The sequence below is a fragment of the Mus pahari genome, chromosome 2 (assembly GCF_900095145.1).
Source record: "Mus pahari chromosome 2, PAHARI_EIJ_v1.1, whole genome shotgun sequence".
Classification (NCBI taxonomy): Eukaryota; Metazoa; Chordata; class Mammalia; order Rodentia; family Muridae; genus Mus; species Mus pahari.
The window spans coordinates 73,451,813-73,475,219 of NC_034591.1; the positions used below are offsets into that span (position 1 = coordinate 73,451,813).

Below are 23,407 nucleotides of genomic sequence, written 5' to 3' on the forward strand. Positions count from 1 at the left end.
CGGGAAAGGCAGGGCACAAGGGAATGGAAATCTACCCAGCACATGCGCAGCTGCCTTGTTTGTTTGTTAGAGCACAGGACAATCAGCGCTATCTTGTAATGGCGAATGTGAGGGCGGCTCCCCACAAAAAATAAAATCATTTCAAAATGTAGGGTTGACAGAGTAAGAGGGCAAAGGAAGCCTTTGTACAGTAAGAAGTGTGTGTGCCATACAGGGGAGAGAAGAGAACCAATTTGTACAACAGTTTGTGGGTGAGGGCAGGAGCCTCGGTAGCAGGGATCTCTAGTGGCATTTCAGCAGATAGCAGACTCGTGTTGTCATACTCCAGTGGATAAGGCTAAATTTAGGGTGGCGGTGGCTGTCAAGAAAAATGGTTAAATGTGACATACTCAGGAGGGCAAACCTACCACTGTGGAGAGGTGCTTGAGCATAGACAGCACTGTGGGAAGCACAGTGCCCCAGGCCCCACTGCACCCTTGTCCTCAGCCTTGCCGAGACTGGGACCTTTCAGTCTTGTTCACTGGAACTCACAGCATGCCAAAAGCAACCTTTTTTGAAGAGATTTTACTAGGTCCCCTTTTGAAAGCAGGAATTCTGCGCAGCTAATAATTTATAGGATACAGACTTTGAGGAGAGTGGCACATAGCAAATGTTTTTGGCTGTCTCTTCTCTCTCTCTCTGATATGTGAGCTATAGAAAATGAATAAATGAAAGAGTAAAACTACCAGTGTGGACTGAAATGTCAGCTTCCTGTACTTTCAATGTGTCACATTATTCCTTATTCAGCCATTTACAAGTGTAAAGGTTGTTCTTGACACCTTTGCTCTACAAAAACAAATTGTTAGCCAAGTGCATTTCCCTTACAGGAAACTTTGAGGGAGATAGAGTAAGTAGACTGAGATGCTAATTCCCTTGATCCCTAAAGGCCTTATGTCCTTATGTTTTTTATAGTAATGGTGTATTTCTTCTGTTTGAGTTTGGGGACCCAAGAGGCAAAACACACAAACAAACAAGAAACCACCGGCCAGTACAGTATATTGGGGTAAATTCCCAGAAGAGCAGTCTCTCTAGGAAGGTAATTAACACATACCAATAGGTTCCAGAGGTTAGTCTCCATGGGAGAGAAGGCTAACAGGTTCTGTCAAACTTTTAAGTATGTATGTGTTAGGAAGTGGAGTTGGAGATCACTGATGATGGTGGTAAATCCTCTACGAGTACACTGTAAAGGTTTCCTCTATTGTTCCCATTTGATAAAAACTCTATTTTTAATGATGAGTTAGGGAGGATTCATACTACAGACATTTACCAGGAGATTGGTTGCCTCATTATGTTGCTTTCTCAAGACCTCACATCCCTGTAGGTGAGTGGAATGTAAAATCATTTAATTGATGACTTACCTGTGAACTTCAGTATAAGCCACCAGCTGCTGACCACCAAATAGTTAACATTTACATTAAGAAAGTACAAGGCTTGGGATTTTTCTGTGTAGTCCTACAGTATCTACCATCCCCCACTTCCTCCAGTAGGAAAGTATCTAGAAATGTGTTGTAGATCTTTTGTTGCTTTTGATTCAGGCTGTCTCTTGATAGTGGACGNCATGGTAAAATCTCCATCTTGGAGAAAATGGCGTGATGAACACTGTACACCATTTAAAATGTCAGTCATCTGTTCAGAGCTGCTTTTGTTAATGAGAGCATTACATTAAAAGAGTGTGTGCATTGTCTTCTCGTCTGAGCAAGGTGGAAAGGTATTCTGGAGAGAGGGCCTGTTTGTTCATTCAGTAATACCGAACCCCTTGCTTCGGCATAGCTTTATGAAGGAAATGGGTATTTTGCTGTGAAACAGGATATGTTTTACGATCATTGTCTTCTTAGTTAGAATTACTATTTTATTTTTGAAGTCTTAAAGGTATTTGGTGGTTTAAATAAGGCTGTAATTGCCCCTGTGGTTCTTGATAAATTTTAAATCTATTGAATTTATTGCCTGGTCACACTATGTTAAAAGCAACAGTTCTTTATATTTGAAGAGATTTAAGATTTGAGATAGTTTCAGCAGAAGTTTATTTAATAGGGATCCAATAATGGGAGTTTGTCAGACAGAAACTAAAGTGACAGGTGAAAACAGTTAGAGGCCAGGGGCCTGTGCTCAACCTGATACTCTGATCCTGGACTTGCTGTTAGTCTTGGTCACATATTTTCTGAAACTGACAAGAATTAGTAATACTTACATTAAGAAGCAAATTAAGCCGGGTTTGGTGGCGCACACCTTTAATCCCAGCACTTGGGAGGCAGGGGCAGGTATATTTATGAGTTTGAGGCCAGCCTGTTCTATAGTGAGTTCCAGGACAGCCAGGGCTGTACAGAGAAACCATAAATAGATAGATAGATAGATAGATAGATAGATAGATAGATAGATAGATAGATAGAAGAAGTAAATTATTCTGGGACATTAGGCTTAAAAGAGAAGAGTTTTAGCCATGGCTGGTACAGGTTTAGAGTGTATTGTTTTAAGCCAAAAAGGATAGATAATAATGACAGTGGTTAGAATTCTGTGTTGTAATTACATTAATCCCATATATGTTCTGACTTTTTATCTTGGCATGTGATAAAAAGTTTTTGCACATGCCTGAGTCCTGTAACAAAAATTGGTACATTCTAAAGAAGAGGAAAATGTGTAGTCCAGTTTGGAGGGCTACGTATCCAAGAATCTGAAGGCCCCATCAGTTTGCCTTTGGTGAAGGTCTCATGGTGGTTGTACCACAGTGGGAGGAACCTGTATCGACATCCCTGGGCAAGGCAGGAGCCTAGAGGGAGTCAAGGAGTAGTAATTAATACATTTGTTCTTGCAGAAACTGGTACAGTCCTTTGAGAATTATATGCACCCCACTCCCACCCCCATTTGAGAATTATAGGTCCCACCCCTTAAAATGTCTACTACTTCTCAACACAGCCAAACTCAGGAACAGATTTCCAGAACATAAAATGTTGCAGTGGGTGGAAACACTCAAAGCATTTCCTGAATTGTTTTGTTTGTTTTCCTTTAGTGATCATCCTGTCCCTGTTGGAGCTGGCCTGTCCCCAACTTTTCAACCATTCCACCTCACTTTTGTTTCTGTTCCCCTTTCCTGTTGTTTGGTTGATGAGAGCAATTACATTTTACTGGACATTTTTCTCTTAAGATACATGGATTCACTCAGATTTTAAAAAAAAAAAAAAGAAGAAGAAATCCCACTCTGTTCATTTTCTGTGTTGGTCAAGGCAGTTAGTGCTTTCTAGTCAGCTGTGGTTTTCAATATCAGTTTTTTTCTACCCAAAGGGCATCCGTGAGGATGACCCACCCCTGAGGTTTTATAGTCATTCTAGCTTCCAGATCTCTAGGCTTCACACACAGAAACAGACAGGCATGCTTCCACAGGCGAGGCGGGGGAGGTCACAAATATGATCATCTTGAGAATGAAAAAGCCACACTATTGGCTGAGAACAGCCCAGTGACTGTTTGGCACTGAGGGTGAGGATAGGGAGAATGTTGTTTAAGTATGAATTGTAAATAAGCAACAGGTAGAATTCTTACTGCATTGGCTTTTCTCTATAAAGGGAGATTGGATGCTCCCGTAGGACTGTTTCCAGCCTCACAACCTTGAGTATGAAGTGGGAGTGGTTTACAGTAGCTAGCTTCTCTTGGACAGCACTGAAGGTGTGAGCACAGGGTAAAGCCAGAGAAGAGAGTATCTGCTCCTCTGCTGTGGCTTTGTTCTCAGGAAGTAGGAAGCTGGGGGTGGGGGTGGGGTGCTTATTGTTTAAAAACAAACTCACAGAAAACTGGAAGGCTTAATTGTTTTTAAAAGCTACTGTAAGACATTTAGTGAATCCTTTAAGTATCCTTCAGTCTAAACAGCCAGCAAATCTCTGGATGACCTTTCACTCAGATATTTGAATGCTTATTACTTTGTGTCCAAAAGAGTATTAATAATGACTTTTGGACTACACAAAATAGGTCACCTAAACTTTGCTTCATTCATTTCCTGTTTCCATTATCTTCAAAAGTAATGATTTTATAAAGACTACCTAAAAAAAATGAACAAAGACTTATCAGACACAGGCAGACAATAGAAAACATTGACTTTCCTTAATGGGCTTAAAACTTGGACCCACATGAAATACGTTTCCAAGAATCTCTGCTATGCAGTGATCTCTGTTGACGTGAGTTATGTATGTTCCTTCTGGACTACTTTGGATGATTCATTAGAGAATCTTGTCTTTAGACTATACAGCACTTGCTGAACAAGGTTACAATGTAGCAAGCGACCTTGTTTTAGAATGTCTTTTGCTGCACTGTGCTCCTCCCTGGTCTGGTGTTTTCATTTCACATATTTTGCTCTTCACAGAAGTAGGGTTCAGTGCTGGGGATTTCATTTGCTGTTTTCTCCATTGACCTCGTGAGTTGAAGTTATTCTTATTAGAAAGTCAGGGTAGTTTAGGTGATCTGTGTCTTGTCCTGGCTTAGGAGGTTGTTTATCTTGTATTTCTGGGAGAATTTTTTCCTAGCAGTTAATCCTATACATGCCTACCAGTCTCCCTAGCAGCTGAACGGCTGTCTTCTCAGGTTAGACTTCAGAAATTTAGCTGTGTATCATAAAACTTGTTTGCTTACAGAAAGTGATTAATTTTTCTTCTTATTGGTATGTTTGAAACAGTTTTTCCTTATAAATAAATTTGGAAAATCTTGAGCTGTTTAGGACTTGACAGCTTGCGATTATGATTAGCCATAATTAGACCTCTTTGTTCTGCTTAATTTTGCTGCTATTCCCTCTGTAGAATTGAAGCCAAAGTGATTTAGGTATTCAGTGTTGCCTGTAGGTCTAGTTGGGAGAGGAATTGGGGATAGAATATATCCACAGAATATAGAAGGATGTATAACTTCTGCCTCACAGAGGGTGTCACACTTGAGAGAGAAGATCTACATAGAAGCAGTGATGTCGCATAGAGTGAATATGTAGGCTGTTGGGCTCATGGGGTGCGCACATAATGAAGAAAGGACCCCCCAAAGTCAGAAGTAAGCCAAAAGCAACTTCATTCACTGCAGGGGGTTGGGGTGGGGGGATGCTTCTTACTGCTTTAGAGTCTTGGTCAAGCTAGGAGCTGACACAACAACCTGGAAAGGGCAAAAGCAGTCTTCCTTTGAAGCATAAACCCACTGACAGGTTCAGGGGATAATACAGCAGGAATTGGTAAATTGGGAGTTATTCTTGAGTTCAGGATATGTATGTTGGATAGCAGGGTGTAGTACAGGCTTAAGGCCATTCTAAGGCAGCCTTCTTATTTCAACCCTTCTGGGGCTCTTGCAGGCCCGGTGGTTTTACTGAAACAGTAAAGAAAAGAATATAGGGCTGGAGGACATGTATGCAGTTTAATAAGGGGGGTGGGTGAGTTGTAAGTTAATCAAATCCAGTTTTCTCAAGGTCTGAGTCATTGGCCGAGGGGGTACTGCAAGTTTTACTGCCAAAATGTGGGCCTGGACAGTCCAGAGGAGTGCATTTATGGGCAGGATCCACAAGTTAGGGCAAGGAGTAGAGAGAGTAATGGTTCTGTCAGTGCTGAAAATAGGATAGTGATTAAGGGGACCATGAGAAGAGGGACTAGAGTTAACTAGCAGATGGGGGTTAGGAATAGTGGGGCTATGAAAGGGAGGACCACTGAAATGTTGGGCCTTGAGCGTTCTCTTTAGCGGGTCTTGAGGGGCTGAGAGGCTTTCCACCTGGAACAGGCTTGAGAGTGGTGAGTCCAAGGCTTGATCCCTTCAGGGTCTAGTGGGGTTTTCTTTCTGACTTAGCATTTAAGCCTGTTAGATGGGACAGCGAACATTGTCTTCTGTAACTATTTCTAGTTGACATTAGGACAGTTGTCATTGGGGACTAGAGAGGCATTTATCAGAAGCATCTGATTGGCTGATCCAGCCGGAAGACAGGGAACAATCACATTGGCTAGACTGGTTTACATCAGCTTTCATTTCAGTAAGTCCAGAGATCAGCAGCTTGCAGTCCTCAGGAGATCCCTGGATGGAGTCTGTCAGCCAGCTGAAAATCTGCTGAGACAAATACAGACTAGGGACAGAAGTTAAAATTGTCTAGTAATTGGATAAGGTAAGGAATCCCAAGACCAGGGGGGGAAAATCCCATTTTCAAGAATAGTCGAGTCTACTCATCTGGAGTCTGATTTGTGACAGGTAGCTCCAAGTCTTAATGACTTTTTGAAGTTTTTGTGAATTATAGTTTACAGAGGGTGTACTTCAGTAGAAAAAGTAGTTAACATGTATCTGTAGACAGCAGAAGTAGGCTTGTGCCACATCCAAACCTAGTAAAAGCTGTAGGTTAGAGTAAAAGGCATGGAACATGATTTTCTCAGTCAGTGGGATGGATACACAGATGGAACAGAGATGTTTTTAGCATGATGAGAAGCACCTTGGAGTGTACATTTAGGAGACAACCAAAGGGAATTTAAAGTCTTGAGCTTGTGGCTGAATTGTAAGCAGCCCGTGCTCCACTAGCTTATCAGAATCCACTGGTCAGTGTTAAAATGCTGAACTTTGAAATCTTAGTATTAACAGTAGCATGGAGGGGGGATATGAAACGCCCCCTTTTATATACCTTAAATCATTTTTATAACTCTACAAGTTGCAGTTTATATACCTTATAATACTTTCTGAGACCTTTCAGGCTTGCATTTTCCAACCTTAAAACACCTTTTTAGACTCTCTAACATTAATAAGCTGAATTTACAAACCTTAAAAAAAAAAATCTTCCATCTAAAATCATTTTCCTATCATCTAAGTTTTTTCATGTCCTCTAAGTAGAGTCATCACTTGCATTTTCAATCTCACTGCCTTTCCCAGCTTTCACATCCTCAGGCCTCACACAAGCTTTTCCTATCCAGTACTTCACTGTGAGACACAGGCAGTCGGTTATTGAGAGCAGTCTTTGACTGTGAAGCCTGTGGGTAGGCTTTTTAAAATAAGAGACCTTGTAGATTCATTCCCTCCCCTCTTCCCCCTCCCCCATCTCTCTTTCCCTCTTTCTCCCCCCAACCCCCTCTCAGGAATTGACTGATGAACTAACACAGTGGTGGTCAGGAGCTGTTTGCCTGTGGTCTAGCTGCTGAGCTACAGGCAGCTTTGCTGTCAATGTAATCAAAGACTTGAGAGGATAAATTGTACTGTAAATGGCCTATGTGTCATTTAAAATGAGGGACTCACCCGTTACTCAGACAGCCACCCCACTAGGTTCCTGTGATGTCAATGGCTTTGTTGGGGACACAGCTCCCAGGGTAGGGTCAGTCTTCAGCTCCCAGGCCCCACACATCTGAGGAGGAACTTGGAAGAGATGACCTCGCCTTGTCTTAAGCGACATGTGGCAGTTGTTCTCCAGTGTTCTCTGTTCACAGTGTAAACCAGGCCCCGGCAGCAGGCAAAGCATTGCCACACTTATGCCCAGTAGTTAGCGCACCACAATCCAGGTGGTGTCCTCTGGTGTTGTGTCCTTCTCTTCTTGGGAGCCTTGGGGGAATCACTCTTAGGACTTGGGAGTCTCCGTAAGTTTATACATACTAAGTGCCATATTCAGCAGATTTCTGACAGGTTTGAGGGCTACTAAATACCTAGCATATATGAATTAAACAATCTTGGACTGTTCTACCTTATCTGTTTTAAACTTACTTTACAAACAAAACAGGAGACTAAAACTAAATAAAATGTAATATTGTAATTAACTGCATCAGTTCCTAGGACGATGCACAAATAATGAGGAAAGGATCACCAAAGTCAGAAGTAATAACTCAAAAGCAACTTGATGGGAAAATGCTGCTAACCAGTTATGGATGGTCAGGCTCAGGAGCTGACACAGTGACCTTGAAAGGGCACAAGCAGTCGCCTTTTGAAGCAGATGTTCAGGGGACAATAAAGGAATTCCTACGGGGGTTAGCTCTGGAGCACATGGTGTGACAGATAGCAGGTTGTTGGTACAGGCTCAAGGCTAGTTTAAGGGCTTATCTTAGCCTTTAGGGCACTCCCGCAGACCAGGCAGTTTTACTGCAATTGAAAAGACCTGCTTGAAGGCATGCATGCAGTAAAATGGGGATGGCAGACCAATACCTGGAATTACTCTGGGCTCTTCACAGGCTAAGGGAGGGTGTTTGGGGCTTAAGGTCTTGAGAGATTACATGATAAAACTTGATTTGAACTTGAAGAGATGGAAATACGTTTTTTAACAAATACCTGAAAATAAAGGATATTTACTTGAGCAAAAACAGAGGTGACATAGTTGTTCTCTTGGAGGAAAGGAATGAAATGGTTTTACTAAATTTGTATTATGATAATAATGGGAAATAATACGAGAAAGTCAAGTCCAAAGACAGATGGCATGTGTGTAGAGTAATGACTGCACAACAGGAGCCAAGATGCAGCCAGCCAGGAGCAGAGCTCAGTTCTGCTGCTTTGGATTTCTTTCCAGTTGGACCTGTAGTCTTTCTCTTTATACTTTCCACTGTTGAAGATGGGAGAGGACAGCTGCCATATTCGGAGGTCTGTATTGCCTGGTATAGCCAATGGAGGTTACTTTATAAAAAGTCTTGTAAACACATTGGTTTCTCATTAATTTGTTCAGTTCATATATACTTAGAGTAAGCCTATCTATTATTTCCTTCTAGAAATTATTAGTCAGTTAAAACATAAAGGTTAAAATACAAGAACCTGCAAGCCTGGATCAGTGCCATCCACACAGCCAGCCTAGTGTTGAACCTGGACTACCTTTTCTTCCCCTGCTGCCTGAACTCTGGTTTGGAGAAGATAACCTCTCTTCCTTCGCCTGCAGGAGCTAGGACCTCGGATGGTTAATCACACTGCATCTGCATAACTTACTGCCTTTGTAGGATAATGCATTGATATGTAAATCTCACAATGAATGGAGATCAGGACTCTTACTTCCCTGATAAGGTGTCTGTCTGTCTGTCTGTCTGTCTGTCTGTCTCTCTCTCTCCCTCCCTCCCTCCCTCCCTCCCTCCCTCCCTTCCTTCCTTCCTTCCTTCCTTCCTTCCTTCCTTCCTTCCTTCCTGGGGCCTGGGTACTTAGCTTCCCTGCCATTCTGCTGCAGTAGGTTCTGACTGATGGTAAGGGTGATTTTTGCCCTGGTTTGGAGGAGGGGAAATCTCTCCGCCATTACCTGTCCTATTGCATCAGCCTTCTTTTACTTGTCATTGGTCGGTTTCTAGAAGAAAAGAACAGCCACTGTTTGTTGAATCCTGTGCTTTAGGCTTTATATTCTCTTTAATCCTCATCAGGATGCCAGTGTGTACCTACCATTATCAACATTTTCATCCTTATAGCTTGTAGTACAACTAATATTTGTACCTAGATGTTAGGTCTCAAACCAGGGACAAACACCTATCAAAAGGGACCTGGCCTCCAGGTCCCTGTTGCAGCAGGCATACAGTGCCCACTACCCTCAGCTCATTGTGGAACTGTGCGGCCCAGGGGCGGGCAGATCTCTCCCCTGAGACTCTTGCTTCTATAATCCAGACATTCTGGTTGCGCCCCCCCCCCCTTTTTTGTACCTTTGGCCTCCTGGATGCTGCAGCTGGTTACCCCACTTGCTCCTTTACAGTCCTCCTCTTCTCACAGGGCTCAGGGGCTTGACCACTCTGGATTCTCCCCATGCCTCTGCCTCCGGCTATGCTACACCCTCCCTTTTAGCTACAGTAAACTTTCTCTTCTATACCTAGGAGCTATCATGGCCTTTTCTTTTTATATTTTACTTTTTTCCATTCATCTGGTGCCAAAACCTGGGATTGAACCAGGGACTTTTAGCCTAAATACTTTTGGGCTTCAATTAAGTTTTATTAGACTACTAAGCTAAGAGGATGATAAATAAGTAGAAAATACTCTTCCTTGCTCTTCTGTTTTATTTGAAGTATTATTGAAGTCCAGGAAAAACACAAAAGTGGGAATGACTAAATTTACTGTGGAGAAGGAATATTTTGAGAAAGATTGCTATAGAAAGACAACACTTTATGAAGCTTTTGGTGACAATCTTAATTTACAGTTGTTTATGGTAAAAGATTTGGGGTTAACATTTGGAAGGGAGTTATGCAGAGACATCAGGAAGTGTAGTTACGTACATGCTTTTAACCATCACTTGCTTGTCATTCCTAGATTTTGTGTCTTTATCTGTTGGGTCTTGAGTCTTTGAATATTTGAAGATACTTTTTTTTTTTTTCAGCTTTTCCTTTATTTTTTTTTTCCAAACCTCGCCACAGTTTTAATAAGATCTAAACTTCATTTTTATTTTTTTAAGTATTTTTTAAAAAAATATTTATTTATATAAGTACACAGTAGCTGTCTTTAGACACAGCTGAAGAGGGCATCAGATTCCATTACAGATGGTTGTTAGCCATCATGTGGAGGCTAGGAATTGAACTCAGGACTTCCAGAAGAGCAGTCAGTGCTCTTAACCACTGAGCCATCTCTTCAGCCCTCAGCTTTTCTTCTAAAGAGTTCTGCAAGTGCTCCCACACCGTTATCTCAATTAATTACTACTAGTCTGTGAATAATTTTGAGGCCTCCCCCTGATATCTGTGCTGGTAAAATGAGCCAATTCAAGCCAGATTAGAATACATAAAGGCAGGTTTATTGGGAAGCTGCTCTCAAGGTGAGTTCACTGGCCCCAAGGACCAAGGCCAGGGAAGTTGGTAAGGGGATTGGGGAGAAAGACAGAAAGGGCCAGTACAGAGAGGAAAGGAAGAGCTAAGACCCAAAGGTCTGGATTATATAGGGAAGGGCCTCTGTGGGAAGGGCAGCCCAGCCCTTGGGCTGGAGAGTTCAGGGTAGCAGTGGGAGTGTGCCAGCCAAACTCTCTAACAGGTGGGGACTGAAGGATGCTGGGAGGACCTGGGGGAGAGGTCTGCTTTGATGTGCAAAATATGTGCCTAAATTCCTTGTCTGGGGGTTCAAAACCAAACACCCTCCTTTCTTTTTCATTCCCAGCTTCACAGTCCCTTGTAAGCACCATGGCTTTCATCAAAGATTTCCCTTCTCATGGGCATTCTTTGCTCCTTTGAGTTAGAGGACTTCACGCTCTGGAAGCTTCTGGAAAATAGTTATAGGAGGTAAAGGCTTCAGTGCATTGCCTATCTGAAACAAAAACTGCATGTTTCAGTGAGCGTATGTAATACTTTAAATAAATCTTAAGTGAAGTGCCTTTTTAGAATATTGAAGTAACTGTTTGACCTATCTCTACCAAAAATCGAAAGTCCTGGTATTGTGTTTTATTTAAATCCAGGATGTGTTTTGTCGAGCAAGATACAGTGAGGTGGAAGGGATTCCCTGGGGAGCATGTGCTGAGGCATCCCTTCCCTCTGAGGTACCAGCCATATGAAGAGAAGAGTATAGAATAGAGTTTATTTGGGTGCATAGGAAGGGGAGTTGAGAAGGGAGTAGAGGAAGAGAGAGAAACAGAGGACAGAGAGGGGTAGGGATCAAGGAGAGAAGAGAAAGAGGGGGCAGAGAGAGAGGGCCGAACAGTCCCTGTTAGAGCAAGTCAGGCCTACCTGGCTATTGCTAGCAATTGTTAAGTGGAGCCTAGAAGGAATGCTAACTCCTGGGTTTTAGAAATTTTACTTTGACTGTCTTTTGAACTTGAACATTCTAGTTTTAGTTTTTTTTTCATTTCCTTTTTTAAGTTTCTATTGCTTTTTTTCCCCCACAGTAATATACTTTGGCATGGCTGTTTTATTTTTTACAGTCTTGCATTATGTATACTGATTAACTAAGGTTCAGAAAAATATGCTGGGCTTCCTCTTTCCTCAGTTCTTCAGTTATGTTTGAACTGATCTTATTTTATTATCTGCCTTCCTTGACTTCTGGTACTACTTCCTGGAAGACTGAAGAGGCTGTGCCAAGGTGTGGAGAAGGGCTGTTGGAATCCTCTTGTGGCCAGTTCCTAGCGAAAACCATGTTCTTAGCCTATCTCCTTTTATCTCTAAGATGTCAAGACTGAATTCAAAGTGTGCAGGGGTAAATGGTTGTATTCAAAGTATCTAGATATTCTTCTCATACATAGTAAATGATAATTATTATTAAATGAGAGTATTACCTTAAATTAAGAGCCATCTTTCTATGTGAATTTTTCATTTCTATATTTTTTGTATGTCTATGAGAGAGACGGAGACAGCACATTCCCTGGTGTGTGTAGAGATCAGAGGGTAACTCTGGAGTCTTTTCTCTACTTAGACCTTTGCCTTAGTTCAGAGGATTCTGCACAGATCTCCTGGCTGGCTGCCTGTCAAGGGCCTTAACCTGCTGAGTCATTTTGCCAGGTCTAATACCTTCCTTCATTTCTCTATCACTGTCTTCTAACCTCTTATTTCATGGATGCAGCGTCATCCCAAATTATAACGGGACAATTGACAACATTTAGACAATGCCTTTAACATATAAGATGAAAACCAAAGAAAGTAACTAGGAACAACTCCTGTAAATCAGAGTTGTAAAGTGTTTAGGGTAGGGGTCAGAATTTCATCTGTTCAGGTTTCCTTCTTTTTCCAGATTGACATTTTTATTATTTTGAGGTCTCTTGCATGTTAAAGGCATTTTCTCAACTCCTCATAATTATATTCAAATTATATTTCACAGGAATATACATAGGTACATCTTGTCCTCAGTATGTCACACCAAGGAGTGCTTGGTGCTGTTTAGAAAATTTGCCCATCTTAAAAACTACAGTATTGGTGCTTATTTGTATTGAATTTTAAAGAGTTCTTTGTATAATAAAGATACTGCACATTTGTTTTTAATAGATAATGCAAATATTCTTTGTCAGCTATCTTTTGAATTTACTTCTAGTGTGCTTCTGTTTGTTTGTTTCTTTGTTTGTCTTGCATTATGCCTAATAGAAAGGAGCCTCTATAACCCTGATTGACGGCTTTATGTGAAGATAAGGTTCAATAACAGACAAGAACCCTTGACACTTGGTTTTCTAATTTTTAGGGGTTTTTTTCCCCCCCTTAAATTTTTTTATTATTTAAATGCATNTTATACATCAAACATATTAATAATATTGAGTATTTTGAGAATCAACTAATACATAAAAATTGTTCAACTTTATATTCATATCCTTTCATACCATAAAAATATCATTAATGAACATTTAATACTATCCATAACTGAGGATCCTGTATCAAATGTTGAATACTAAATTGTTTCAAAATGTACAAAATATTCTTTGGTAGTTAAGCATAGTAAAAGAGCATAAAATATTAAAAATGAATCATTAAGAAATATATTCAAAAGCCCTTATGATACCACCTGACATTGAGATAGTATTTAAAACATATTATATATCTGTGTACATTGTCTAATTATAAGTTTACTTTAAAAAGATTATCAGTGTTTCTAGGAGAGAGAAATTATTTTATCAGTAAGTATATTTAAAAAAATGTCAAAATAGCAAAAGCTCTTTGAAGTTGAACATTAAGAAAATGCTAATTTCAAGCACAGTGAGAAAAATTATCAATATTTCCATGTTTGTAGAACATGATTTTAATATTTTCATCTGTTAATATTCAACAAACAGAATAATTATTTTAAGATATATTTTGTTGTTATGTCTCCCTTTTCTGATTTTATTAATTTGGATATTGTCTCTGTGCCCTCTGGTTAATCTGGCTAAGGGCTTATCTATCTTGGTGATTTTCTCCAAGAACCAGCAGCTTGTTTGTAGATTCATTGTTTCTTCTTAGTTGATTTCAGCTCTGAGTTTGATTATTTCCTGTCATCTACTCTTCTTGGGCATATTTACTTTTTTGTTCTAGAGCTTTCAGGTGTGCTGTCAAGCTGCTAGTGTAAGCTCTCTCCAGGTTTTTTTTGGAGGCACTTAGAGCTATGAGTTTTCCTCTTACCTGCTTTCATTGTGTCCCATAAGTTTTGGTATGATGTGTCTTCATTTTCATTAAGTTCTAAAAATCCTTTAATTTCTTTCTTTATTTCTTCCTTGATCAAGTTATCATTGAGTAGAGCATTGTTCAGCTTCCATTTATATGTAGGCTTTCCATTGTTTTTGTTGTTATTAAAGACCTGCCTTAGTCCATGGTGATCTGATAGGGTGCATGGGATTATTTCAGTCTTGTATCTGTTGAGGCCTGTTTTGTGACCAATTAATTATATGGTCAATTTTAAAGAAGGTACTGTGAAGTGCTAAGAAGAAGGTATATTCTGTTGCTTTAGAATGAAATGTTCTATAAATATGTTAGATCCATTTGGTTCATAACTTCTGTGAGTTTCACTGTGTTTCTGTTTAGTTTCTGTTTCCATTGCTGAGAGTGGGGTGTTGAAGTCTCCCACTATTACTGTGTGGGGTGCAATGTGTGCTTTGAGCTTTAGTCAAGTTTCTTTGATGAATGTGGGTGCCCTTGCATTTGCAGCATAGATGTTCAGAATTGAGAGCTCATCTTGGTAGATTTTTCCTTTGACAAGTATGAAGTATCTTTCCTTATCTTTTTTGATAACTTGTGGTTGAAAGTTGATTTTATTCAATATTAGAATGGCTACTCCAGCTTGTTTCTTAGGACCATTTGCTTGGAAAATTGTTTTCCAACCTTTTATTCTGAGGTAGTGTCTGTCTTTGTCACTGAGGTACGTTTCCTGTATGCAGCAAAATGCTGGGTCCTATTTATGTATCCAGTCTGTTAGCCTATTATGTCTTTTGGGGGGATTGATGTTCAGAGATGTTAAGGAAATGAGATTGTTACTTCCTGTTATTTTTGTTGTTAGAGGTGGAATTATGTTTGTGTGGCTATCTTCTTTTAGGTTCGTTTCTTGCTTTTTCTAGGGTGTAGTTTTTCTCCTTGTGTAGGTGTTTTCCATCTATTATCCTTTGAAGGGCTGGATTTATGGAACGATAATGTGTAAATTTGGTTTTGTCATGGAATATCTTGTTTTCTCCCTCTATGGTAATTTAGAGTTTTGCTGGTTATAGAAGCCTGGGCTGCCATTTGTGTTCTCTTAGGGTCTGTATGACATCTGTCCTGGATCTTATAGCTTTCATAGTCTCTGGTGAGAAGTCAGGTGTAATTCTGATAGGTCTGCCTTTATATGTTACCTGACCTTTTTCCCTTACTGCTTTTAATATTCTTTCTTTGTTTAGTACATTTGGTGTTTTTATTCTTATGTGACAGAAGGAATTTCTTTTCTGGTCGAGTCTTATTTGGAATTCTGTAGGCTTCTTGTATGTTCATGGGCATCTCTTTCTTTAGGTTAGGGAAGTTTTCTTCTATAATTTTGTTGAAGATATTGAATGGCCCTTTAAGTTGGGAATCTTCACTCTCTTCTATACCTATTATCCTTAGGTTTCATCTTCTCATTGTGTCCTGGATTCCCTGGATGTTTTGGGTTAGGAGCTTTTTTGCTTTTTGCATTTTCTTTCACTTTTATGTCAATGTTTTCTATGGTATCTTCTGCACCTGAGATTCTCTCTTCTATCTCCTGTATTCTGTTGGTGATGTTTGCATCTATGACTCCTAATCTCTTTCCTAGGTTTTCTAACTCCAGGGTTGTGATTTCTTTTGTTTCTATTTCCATTTTTAGGTCCTGGATGGTTTTGTTCATTTCCTTCACCTGTTTGATTGTGTTTTCCTGTAATTCTTTAAAGGGATTTTTTTGTTTCCTCTTTAAGGATTTCTAGCTGTTTACCTGTGTTCTCCTGTATTTCTTTAAGGGGGTTATTTATGTCCTTCTTAAAGTCCTCTATCACCATCATGAGATTTTAGATCTGAATCTTGCTTTTCCAGTGTGATAGTGTATCCAGGACTTGCTATGGGGATAATTGGGTTCTGATCATACCAAGTAACCTTGGTTTCTGTTGCTTATATTCTTAAGCTTGCCTCCCACCATCTGATTACCTCTAGTGCTACCTGCCCTGGCTATATCTGACTGGGACCTGTCCTTCTGTGATTCTGGTTATGTCAGGACTCCTCAGAGTTCAGCTGCCTCTGGGATCCTGGGATCCTTTGGTCCTGGGAGTGTTAGAGCTTCTGGGAGTGGAGCTTCCTCCGGGTGTTGTGGGACTGGCTAGGGAATTCAAACCCAAGGTCTGCTCAGGGCACCATCCCAGACTGGAAGCTCTTTTTCTGTTTTTTGTTTGTTTGTTTTTAAGACTGGGTCTCATTATGTAGCTCTGGCTGTCTGGAACTCGCTATGTAGGCCAGACAGGCCTCAAACTCAGAGATCTGCCTGTCTCTGTCTTTTGAGTGCTGGGGCTAAAGGTGTGCATTACCATGCTGGCATTGGTTTGGTATTTTTTGTTTCTTGGTTAGTTAGTTGGTTTTTGGTTTTTCTCCAAGTGTGAGATTTTTCTTCTTTCCTAGTCTCTTCTTTTCCCACTGTCCCAGTTTGGTCTTCTGTTGCCATGACAAATACTGTGACCAAAAGCACCATGGGAGGAAAGTTCATTTCAGCTCACGTGTTACAGTCCATCACTGAAGGAAGCCAAGGCAGGAGGAGCTTGACATGGAAAGCTCAGAAATGCTGCTGGGCTTCTCAGTCACCCACAGTGGGCTGGACCTTCATTAGCAGTTAAGAAAACACATGACAGCCATGGCATAGGCCAGCCTGATCTTAGCATTTCTTTACTTGAAGTTCCTTCTTCTCAGGTGACTCTTAAGTTGACCAGTGAAGCTAACAGTGACACTCACTACCGGGTAGAAATTCTTACTTTCTTTGGTTATTGTTTTATAGTAAATCTCTTTTTTCCCTGCTCTTGTATCAGTTTCTAAGACTTTAAAACTGTAGGACGGACCGTATTCTGGGCTTACTGGCTACTCTCCCTACCCGACTGTGAAGCTCTGTTCCCCAAGGAGCTCCTTCTTGTGTAGGATTGACTAATGAGAAACCACTGGCTCTTAGTGTTGTATGCCATGAGCTGGAGCCTGAATGCTTGTGTTTAGTTCCTGTAACCATACATTTTAGCCTCATGAATCCTTGTCAGGGAAGCCGTGAGCACCCTTGTTAGCCATCTTGGTCTTTGAGAATTATGAAGAGAGACTTGGCTACCTTAATAGTACTCAAGACTCTGTTTTAGCAAATCCTGTCAACTCCTTGTATTTTCTCACTCTTGTTGCTGACTTATTTCAAGCATTTCATTTCTCCTTTTTGAAGTTTTGTTTGCTCTTCAGTTTAGTGAGCTGAGAAGTGGAGAGAAGCAAGCACAGCCTGTGTTCTTAGCTGCCAGTGCATCTTTCCAGCCCCAATAAATGAGCCCTTTTCAAGTTTGGGGTGATGTATTTCACTTAGGGAAACAGAATTCCTGAATGAGTAGCGTAGGAACTCTTCTCTGTGGCTTTATGTATGTTTTTGTATACAATCTATGATTCTAGTCTAAGCTATGAGGCTGTCCATGACTTTAATCTTACAACTGAGAGAAGACAGTTCCTATAGGAACCTTCCTATCCTAGAAGTAGGTGTAGAATGTCTATCATCACTGGTTATTGATCTCTCAGAATGTTTCTGCCTCTGTCTGCACATTGGTTCCAGGGCCTCCTGGAATCCCTCTTTCCTGTACTTGTCTTGGTTTCTTCTGTCTTCTCAGTTCAGCTTATATCTGAGCTACCATGAGCATTTCAGATTGACCTTTGACAGGTGTGCTTATGCCTTTTACTTCTAGCCAGAGAAACTGATCATGCTGGCCCTTCATTTTGCTTTATTTCGGATTTTTCCTAACCAAACTAAATTGCATATCTGAGATCAAAGTTTTCCAGATTCTCTGGCTCACCTTAAAACTGTGAGGGTAGAAAGAATAGTGAGACAGCAAGATGTGTGATCACTGCCTAAATAGAGATAGGTAGCATTCTTCCATTTAGTATGCTAGTTTGATTTGAACAGAACACTTCAGGTAAATAGTAGTCCACACTGAATATTGTAGGAAAGAACCTATCATTTAAGTTACCAAAATGGACTGAAAGTGCTTCCCTTGATTTGTTGCTGTATGTTTGCATTAAGAGTTAGTATGGTGTGGCAGAAAGGCCACTGACTAGTCATTTCTACATTACTATAATGAGGTAACCAAGTGTGGTTGATTCGAAAGGCTGCTTTAGCTCACATTCTGGAGGCTCATGGTGATTGGCACACAGTGGCAGGTATGCATGCGGAGGTGATATATTATTTTGCCAGACAAGAAGCCAGGGAACCATTAAAGACTCAGGCTGAGACTTGTACAACAATTTGCTCTTGGGAAAATTGCTCTAGAGTCCCATGGAAACTCTACATTTTTGGAGCTCATGTCCTCAGTGACCCAGCATCCACATACTAGAACCTCATGTCCTCAGTGACCCAGCATCCACATAGTAGAACCCCATTTTAAAAGGCTGCATGTGGGGCTGGTGAGTTGGCTCAGTGGGTAAGAGCACCCGACTGCTCTTCCGAAGGTCCGGAGTTCAAATCCCAGCAACCACATGGTGGCTCATAACCATCCATAACAAGATCTGACGCCCTCTTCTGGAGTGTCTGAAGACAGCTACAGTGTACTTACAATAATAAATAAATCTTTAAAAAAAAAAAAACCTATATTTAAAAGGCTGCATGTTAAAACAAGTTGGAGATGAGTTGAACACAGTGGAACTCTCGAAGTGCCAACACAAAGCATCTCCAAGAGTAGCAACTGATAATGTAGACCTCAAGACTTTTAGATGATAAACCTGCTCTTCTCAGTGCTTTTGCATTCTTTATCACATGTATATTTAAAATATTGACTGGGCGGGCCTACATGCTAAGTCAACAACCTCAAGGCAGACAGCTAGCTAGCTGGAGATAACATGGGCTTTTGAAACCTCAAAGACTGGGACCAAGCATTCAAATGGGATGTGTAGGGAACATTTCCATTCAGACCAGCACCAGTACTCTGTAGCTATAAAGAATGTAACTGCTGATGTATCAAATTGGAAAAGATCATTTCACATAGAAACCTGTTCTAACATGAAATTGTGTGTGTGTCAGGGAGGGAATTCATGGTGGAGCTCACTTTTCTTATTTAATTTGCTTTATACATTGATTTAAGTCATATGGACTCTAATCACAAATATTTTTTTTCAAAATTGAGTTGTATGTAATTATTATAATACATTATTATTAGTCTAATATTGCAATTGTAAATGCTTTTGGTCTAATACACCTTTTAAAAATTATAGTTCGATATTCAGAATAGTTAAATAACCTGGATTTCCTTTATGTGTTTTAGGATTTAAGTGCCCGGTATGCTCAAAATTTGTACCCTCAGATGAAATGGATTTGCATCTTGTGATGTGTTTAACAAAGCCAAGAATAACATATAATGGTAAGTTCACTGCCTTAAGATAACATTTTAATTTAGCATAACCATAAATAATGTGAATTTCATGTTTGAAGCAAAATTTAAATGGCAGGAAGGACTCATTCTCATCTTGATACCTTTATATGTGTAAAAAAAAGTCTATTAATTAGGTTATATCTATTGATAAGTGAAAAAACATATTTTCTAAGACATCTAATGGCAAATTGACACTGTCTTGTATTTTTTTAATCCTTACTATCTGACTTAATGACAAAGAATTATCAAAACTCTTCTGCATTTTCCAGATGTCCTGGAAAATTCCACTGGTACATAGGAGAGAGTAAGAATGAAAAACGCAAATGATGTTGCCATAACAATAGATGTGGTCAGGTGATGGTGGGGGTGCACACCTTGAATCCCAGCCCTGGGAAAGCAGAGGCAGGCATATCTCTGACCTTGAGGCCATCCTGGGTCTACAGAGCTAGTTCTGGGATGGGCAAGACTCCCTCACCTCCTGACTCTAGGTTGTTTGATTACACTTTGAGAACTGTTGTGCTGGTGAAAGTCTTTTAGATTAGGCCTAAAAGAAAAGGTAATGTTTGTTATCACTGTGTTCAGACAAAATTGTGCTTAAGAACATATAATAAGTGAGGGACTGAAGAGACATCTTAATGGCTAAGGACATTGTTGCTCTCTCAGAGGGCCTGGGTTCAATTTCCTGCACCCAGATGATGGCTCACAACTCTATGGGACTATAGTTCTAAGGGACCTGACACCCTCTTTTGGCTTCTGGGTACTGCACATATGTGGTGCACATACATACGGCAAAGCACCGTATGCATGAAAGTAAATAGCTCTTAAACAGATCTATAATAAATGATACATTGTTAAGAGTAGGGAGGAAAACTTTGTCTATAGTAGATAGAGACAGCTAATGGGAGAAAATAAATCCAGGAAACGGAGACTGAAACTTACTGTCTCCATGTACCTGTCCCTATCTACTCACAGATGAATTTTTTTCTTGCGATAACTGGCAGTTGCTTTGGGTCTGATATGTTGGACTAGGGTATTCTATTTTGACTCTAGTCATACAATCTTCAGTGTCATCACAGAGCAAGTGGAATAAATTTGGGAACTAAAAATCAAATAGTTTTCTCTTGGCTAATAAGAAAAACAGTTGAATTTTTGTGGTATTTCCTGCAACTTTTTAGCATAGCTGAGACTACCAGCTTGGGCTATTTATGTATTAAGATCCTGGGTTTTTATTGTTGTTTTGTTTCATTTTTATTAATTTATTTACTTTATTTTTAAAATTTATTCATTAAAATTTTTTGAGACAGAGTTTCTCTGTAGACCAGGCTGGCCTTGAATTCACAGAGATCTGCCTGCCTCTGCCTCTCAAATTCTGAGATTAAAGGTGTGTGTCACTACTACCTGGCTAAGATCCTGTCTTTAATGCAAAGAAATAAGTAGATGGTGAATTTAGCTACACTAATGCCATTAAGAAAAAAGAAGAAAAGACATTTGAGGCTTAAAAATTTTTCCAAATTTAAAAGTTCATTTGAAATATAGTGAGTGGCGAAAGTCCTAGTAACTAGCTAAGTTCAGCAGCTGTCCTTATATCTAAGACACTACTCTAAGTGCCAAGATCCAATGAAGAAGACAAGTAGAACTTCCACTCTACCGAGAGTAATGAGATGAATACATTCCTCAGATAACTGCCCTGTGCTTTCCGAAGACTTTCCTCAACATAGTGCCTCCAGTTTTAGTATCTCAGTGGCAACAAAGCATTTCTTTCCCTTCATTTACCAGTGTATAAATAAGTAGGAATAGCTTCTAGCAATTACTTTGAATAACAAATGTATGTGTTGGATAGATACTGACCTTTTTGCCCTATAAAACTGTCTTCTTTACATAATCTAGTTGTAATTCTGTTACTTAAGATTTTCATTCAAGCTCAGATTTGAGGCGAAAAGTGGATAGGTTTGTTTCCATTTACTCTGTTGTTCTGTCCTGGTTTTTAAAAGTTGCAGCTACATTTTATTACATTGAAAAGCATAATATATTTGTATATAATCTCAGTATTCTATACATTTAATTTTTGCATATCCAGTGGGCTCTTATCTTGATGAGTGCTAAACCAGTGAGGAGAATGGAGAGAGGCTTGTAACTTGCAGCAAGTAAGAAGAGTACGAGGTTAATCTCTAAGCAGTGCTCTTGTAAGGTGGGGTCTTGTGCTCAGACTGTTTATTTAGTACGATAAGGAACAAGGTTCACTGTAGGTTGCTTAAAAGAATGAATCAAAGTGACTGATCACATTTCCCTGTAGAGTTCTAATTGAAACAAAAAGAAACCCAAAACAAAGCAATTTGAAATGCATGTTAGAAGTCTTTTTAAAAAAAACTTCAGCCTTGAGTTTGCCCCTAATGATACCTGTTCTACTTGGCAGTTATTGACAACAAAATATACCACACAGACAAGCAGGCAGGCAAGCAGGCAAGCAGACAAGCACGACTACACATGCACGCAAACACACACACACATACACACTACTGTGCTTGGAAGCAAAGTAAAAGCCATTCTCAAAACTAGGCCTGGGTCAGTCCATAAACCTTTATAGCAAGAAGCAAAGTTTTCATAAACTTTTATGTCATTTTAATTTTAAAAGCAGCCTGTGGGCTGTGATGATGAAGAAAGGATCTGGGCCTATATAGATCTAGGGGTTATGGAAGTGTGTGGCACAATCTTAGGCATGGGGAATTCTAACTGCTTATACTTATCACACTGGTGGTGAGTCTGTTTGCAGGTGGCCTTTATAAGCCTAAGCAAAGCATTTGTTCTATGATGTCATCATGAAGGTTAGGTGAGTCAGAGACTCTGAGGTGGAATCTTTTGGTCACATGACTATGGTTTCATGTTGAATTCCTAAATGTTGACACCAGCTCAGCTGGGTTGATGTGAATCATGTTAATGCTTAAACAAGACTTGTCTTTCAGTATACTTAGTAATTGTATCTGTGTAGATTTCCAGAAGTACCTAGGTCTGAAATTTTTAAGTTTATTTGTGAAATATATTAACTATCTACAAAACTTCACAGAATAGTCAGGCTTCTTTTCAGACAGCTGTATTTACAGAGGAGCTCTGGGAGAGAATGAGTTCCAGACGGATGTGAGCCGATGAGAGCGTCTGAGATGCTCTACATGCTCCTACCGAGGAACCTGCTCTGTCAGCATTTATTTGGATTCAAAGAAAAAGTGTCCTTGGTGTCTAGGTTACTCCTAATTTTGGGGTTAAGAATGACAGTTCTCCATACTAAGTGTTGCTGGCTTTGTTAATCAGCTTCTCAGCAGCTGTGACCAGAAAAAAAAACAAAGGCCAGCTTGCCGGGAGAAAATTCGTTTTTGACCCATGGTTTCAGGTCATGGTGCTTTGGTCCCATGGCTTAGGCCCTTGGAAGGTAGAACTGTGTGACAGAAGAGAGAGAGAGAGAGAGAGAGATTCCTGTTTCTTGGTGGCCAGGAAGTGGAGAGCGAAAGAGAGGATGTGGTGGTGGTTCTGTAACACTCTTCAAGGGTGTGCCCAACCAAGGCCCCCTTCTACCTCCCTTATCACCAGCATTGGCACCCAGCAGTAGGACAGGATGCGATCTGAGACTGACTTTAGTGAATCTGGACTATTAGCGAGCGCTTCTGTGGGTTTTATTTCTTGGTTTACTGAATCACTCATAAGTTTACTGTAGGAACTCCATGACTCTATGGAGCATGGTGCTTTTTCTTAGTTAGCATTACCCTACTGAGTGGATGCTGCCTTCCAACTTGAGTAATGTGTGTGCCATTTTCTTCTCTTTTAAAACAAAATGCAGCTTAATTTGTTTCAAGTTTATTTTTGAAACAGAGTCTGTAGCCCAGCCTGGCCTTAAAGTTAACAAATCTCCTGCCTCCTCAAGTGCTGGGATTCTGGGTTTTTTTTTTTTTTGTTCTTTTTCTTTTTCTTCTCTCTTTCCTTCCTTCCTTCCTTCCTTCCTTCCTTCCTTCCTTCCTTCCTTCCTTCCTTCCTTCCTTCCTTCCT

The 23,407-nt window shown here is 40.1% G+C and overlaps 1 protein-coding gene across 2 annotated transcripts in view; it reads left to right on the plus strand.

Moving 5' to 3' along the window:
• The window catches only part of Znrf2 (zinc and ring finger 2), a 78,108-nt gene that overhangs the window by 26,935 nt on the left and 27,766 nt on the right, over positions 1-23,407 (plus strand). For both annotated transcript variants that reach the window (XM_021190693.2, XM_029534905.1), the window contains exon 2: positions 19,268-19,363. In XM_021190693.2, the coding sequence (XP_021046352.1) occupies positions 19,268-19,363 (96 nt within the window). The remainder of the gene's footprint in view (positions 1-19,267; positions 19,364-23,407) is intronic.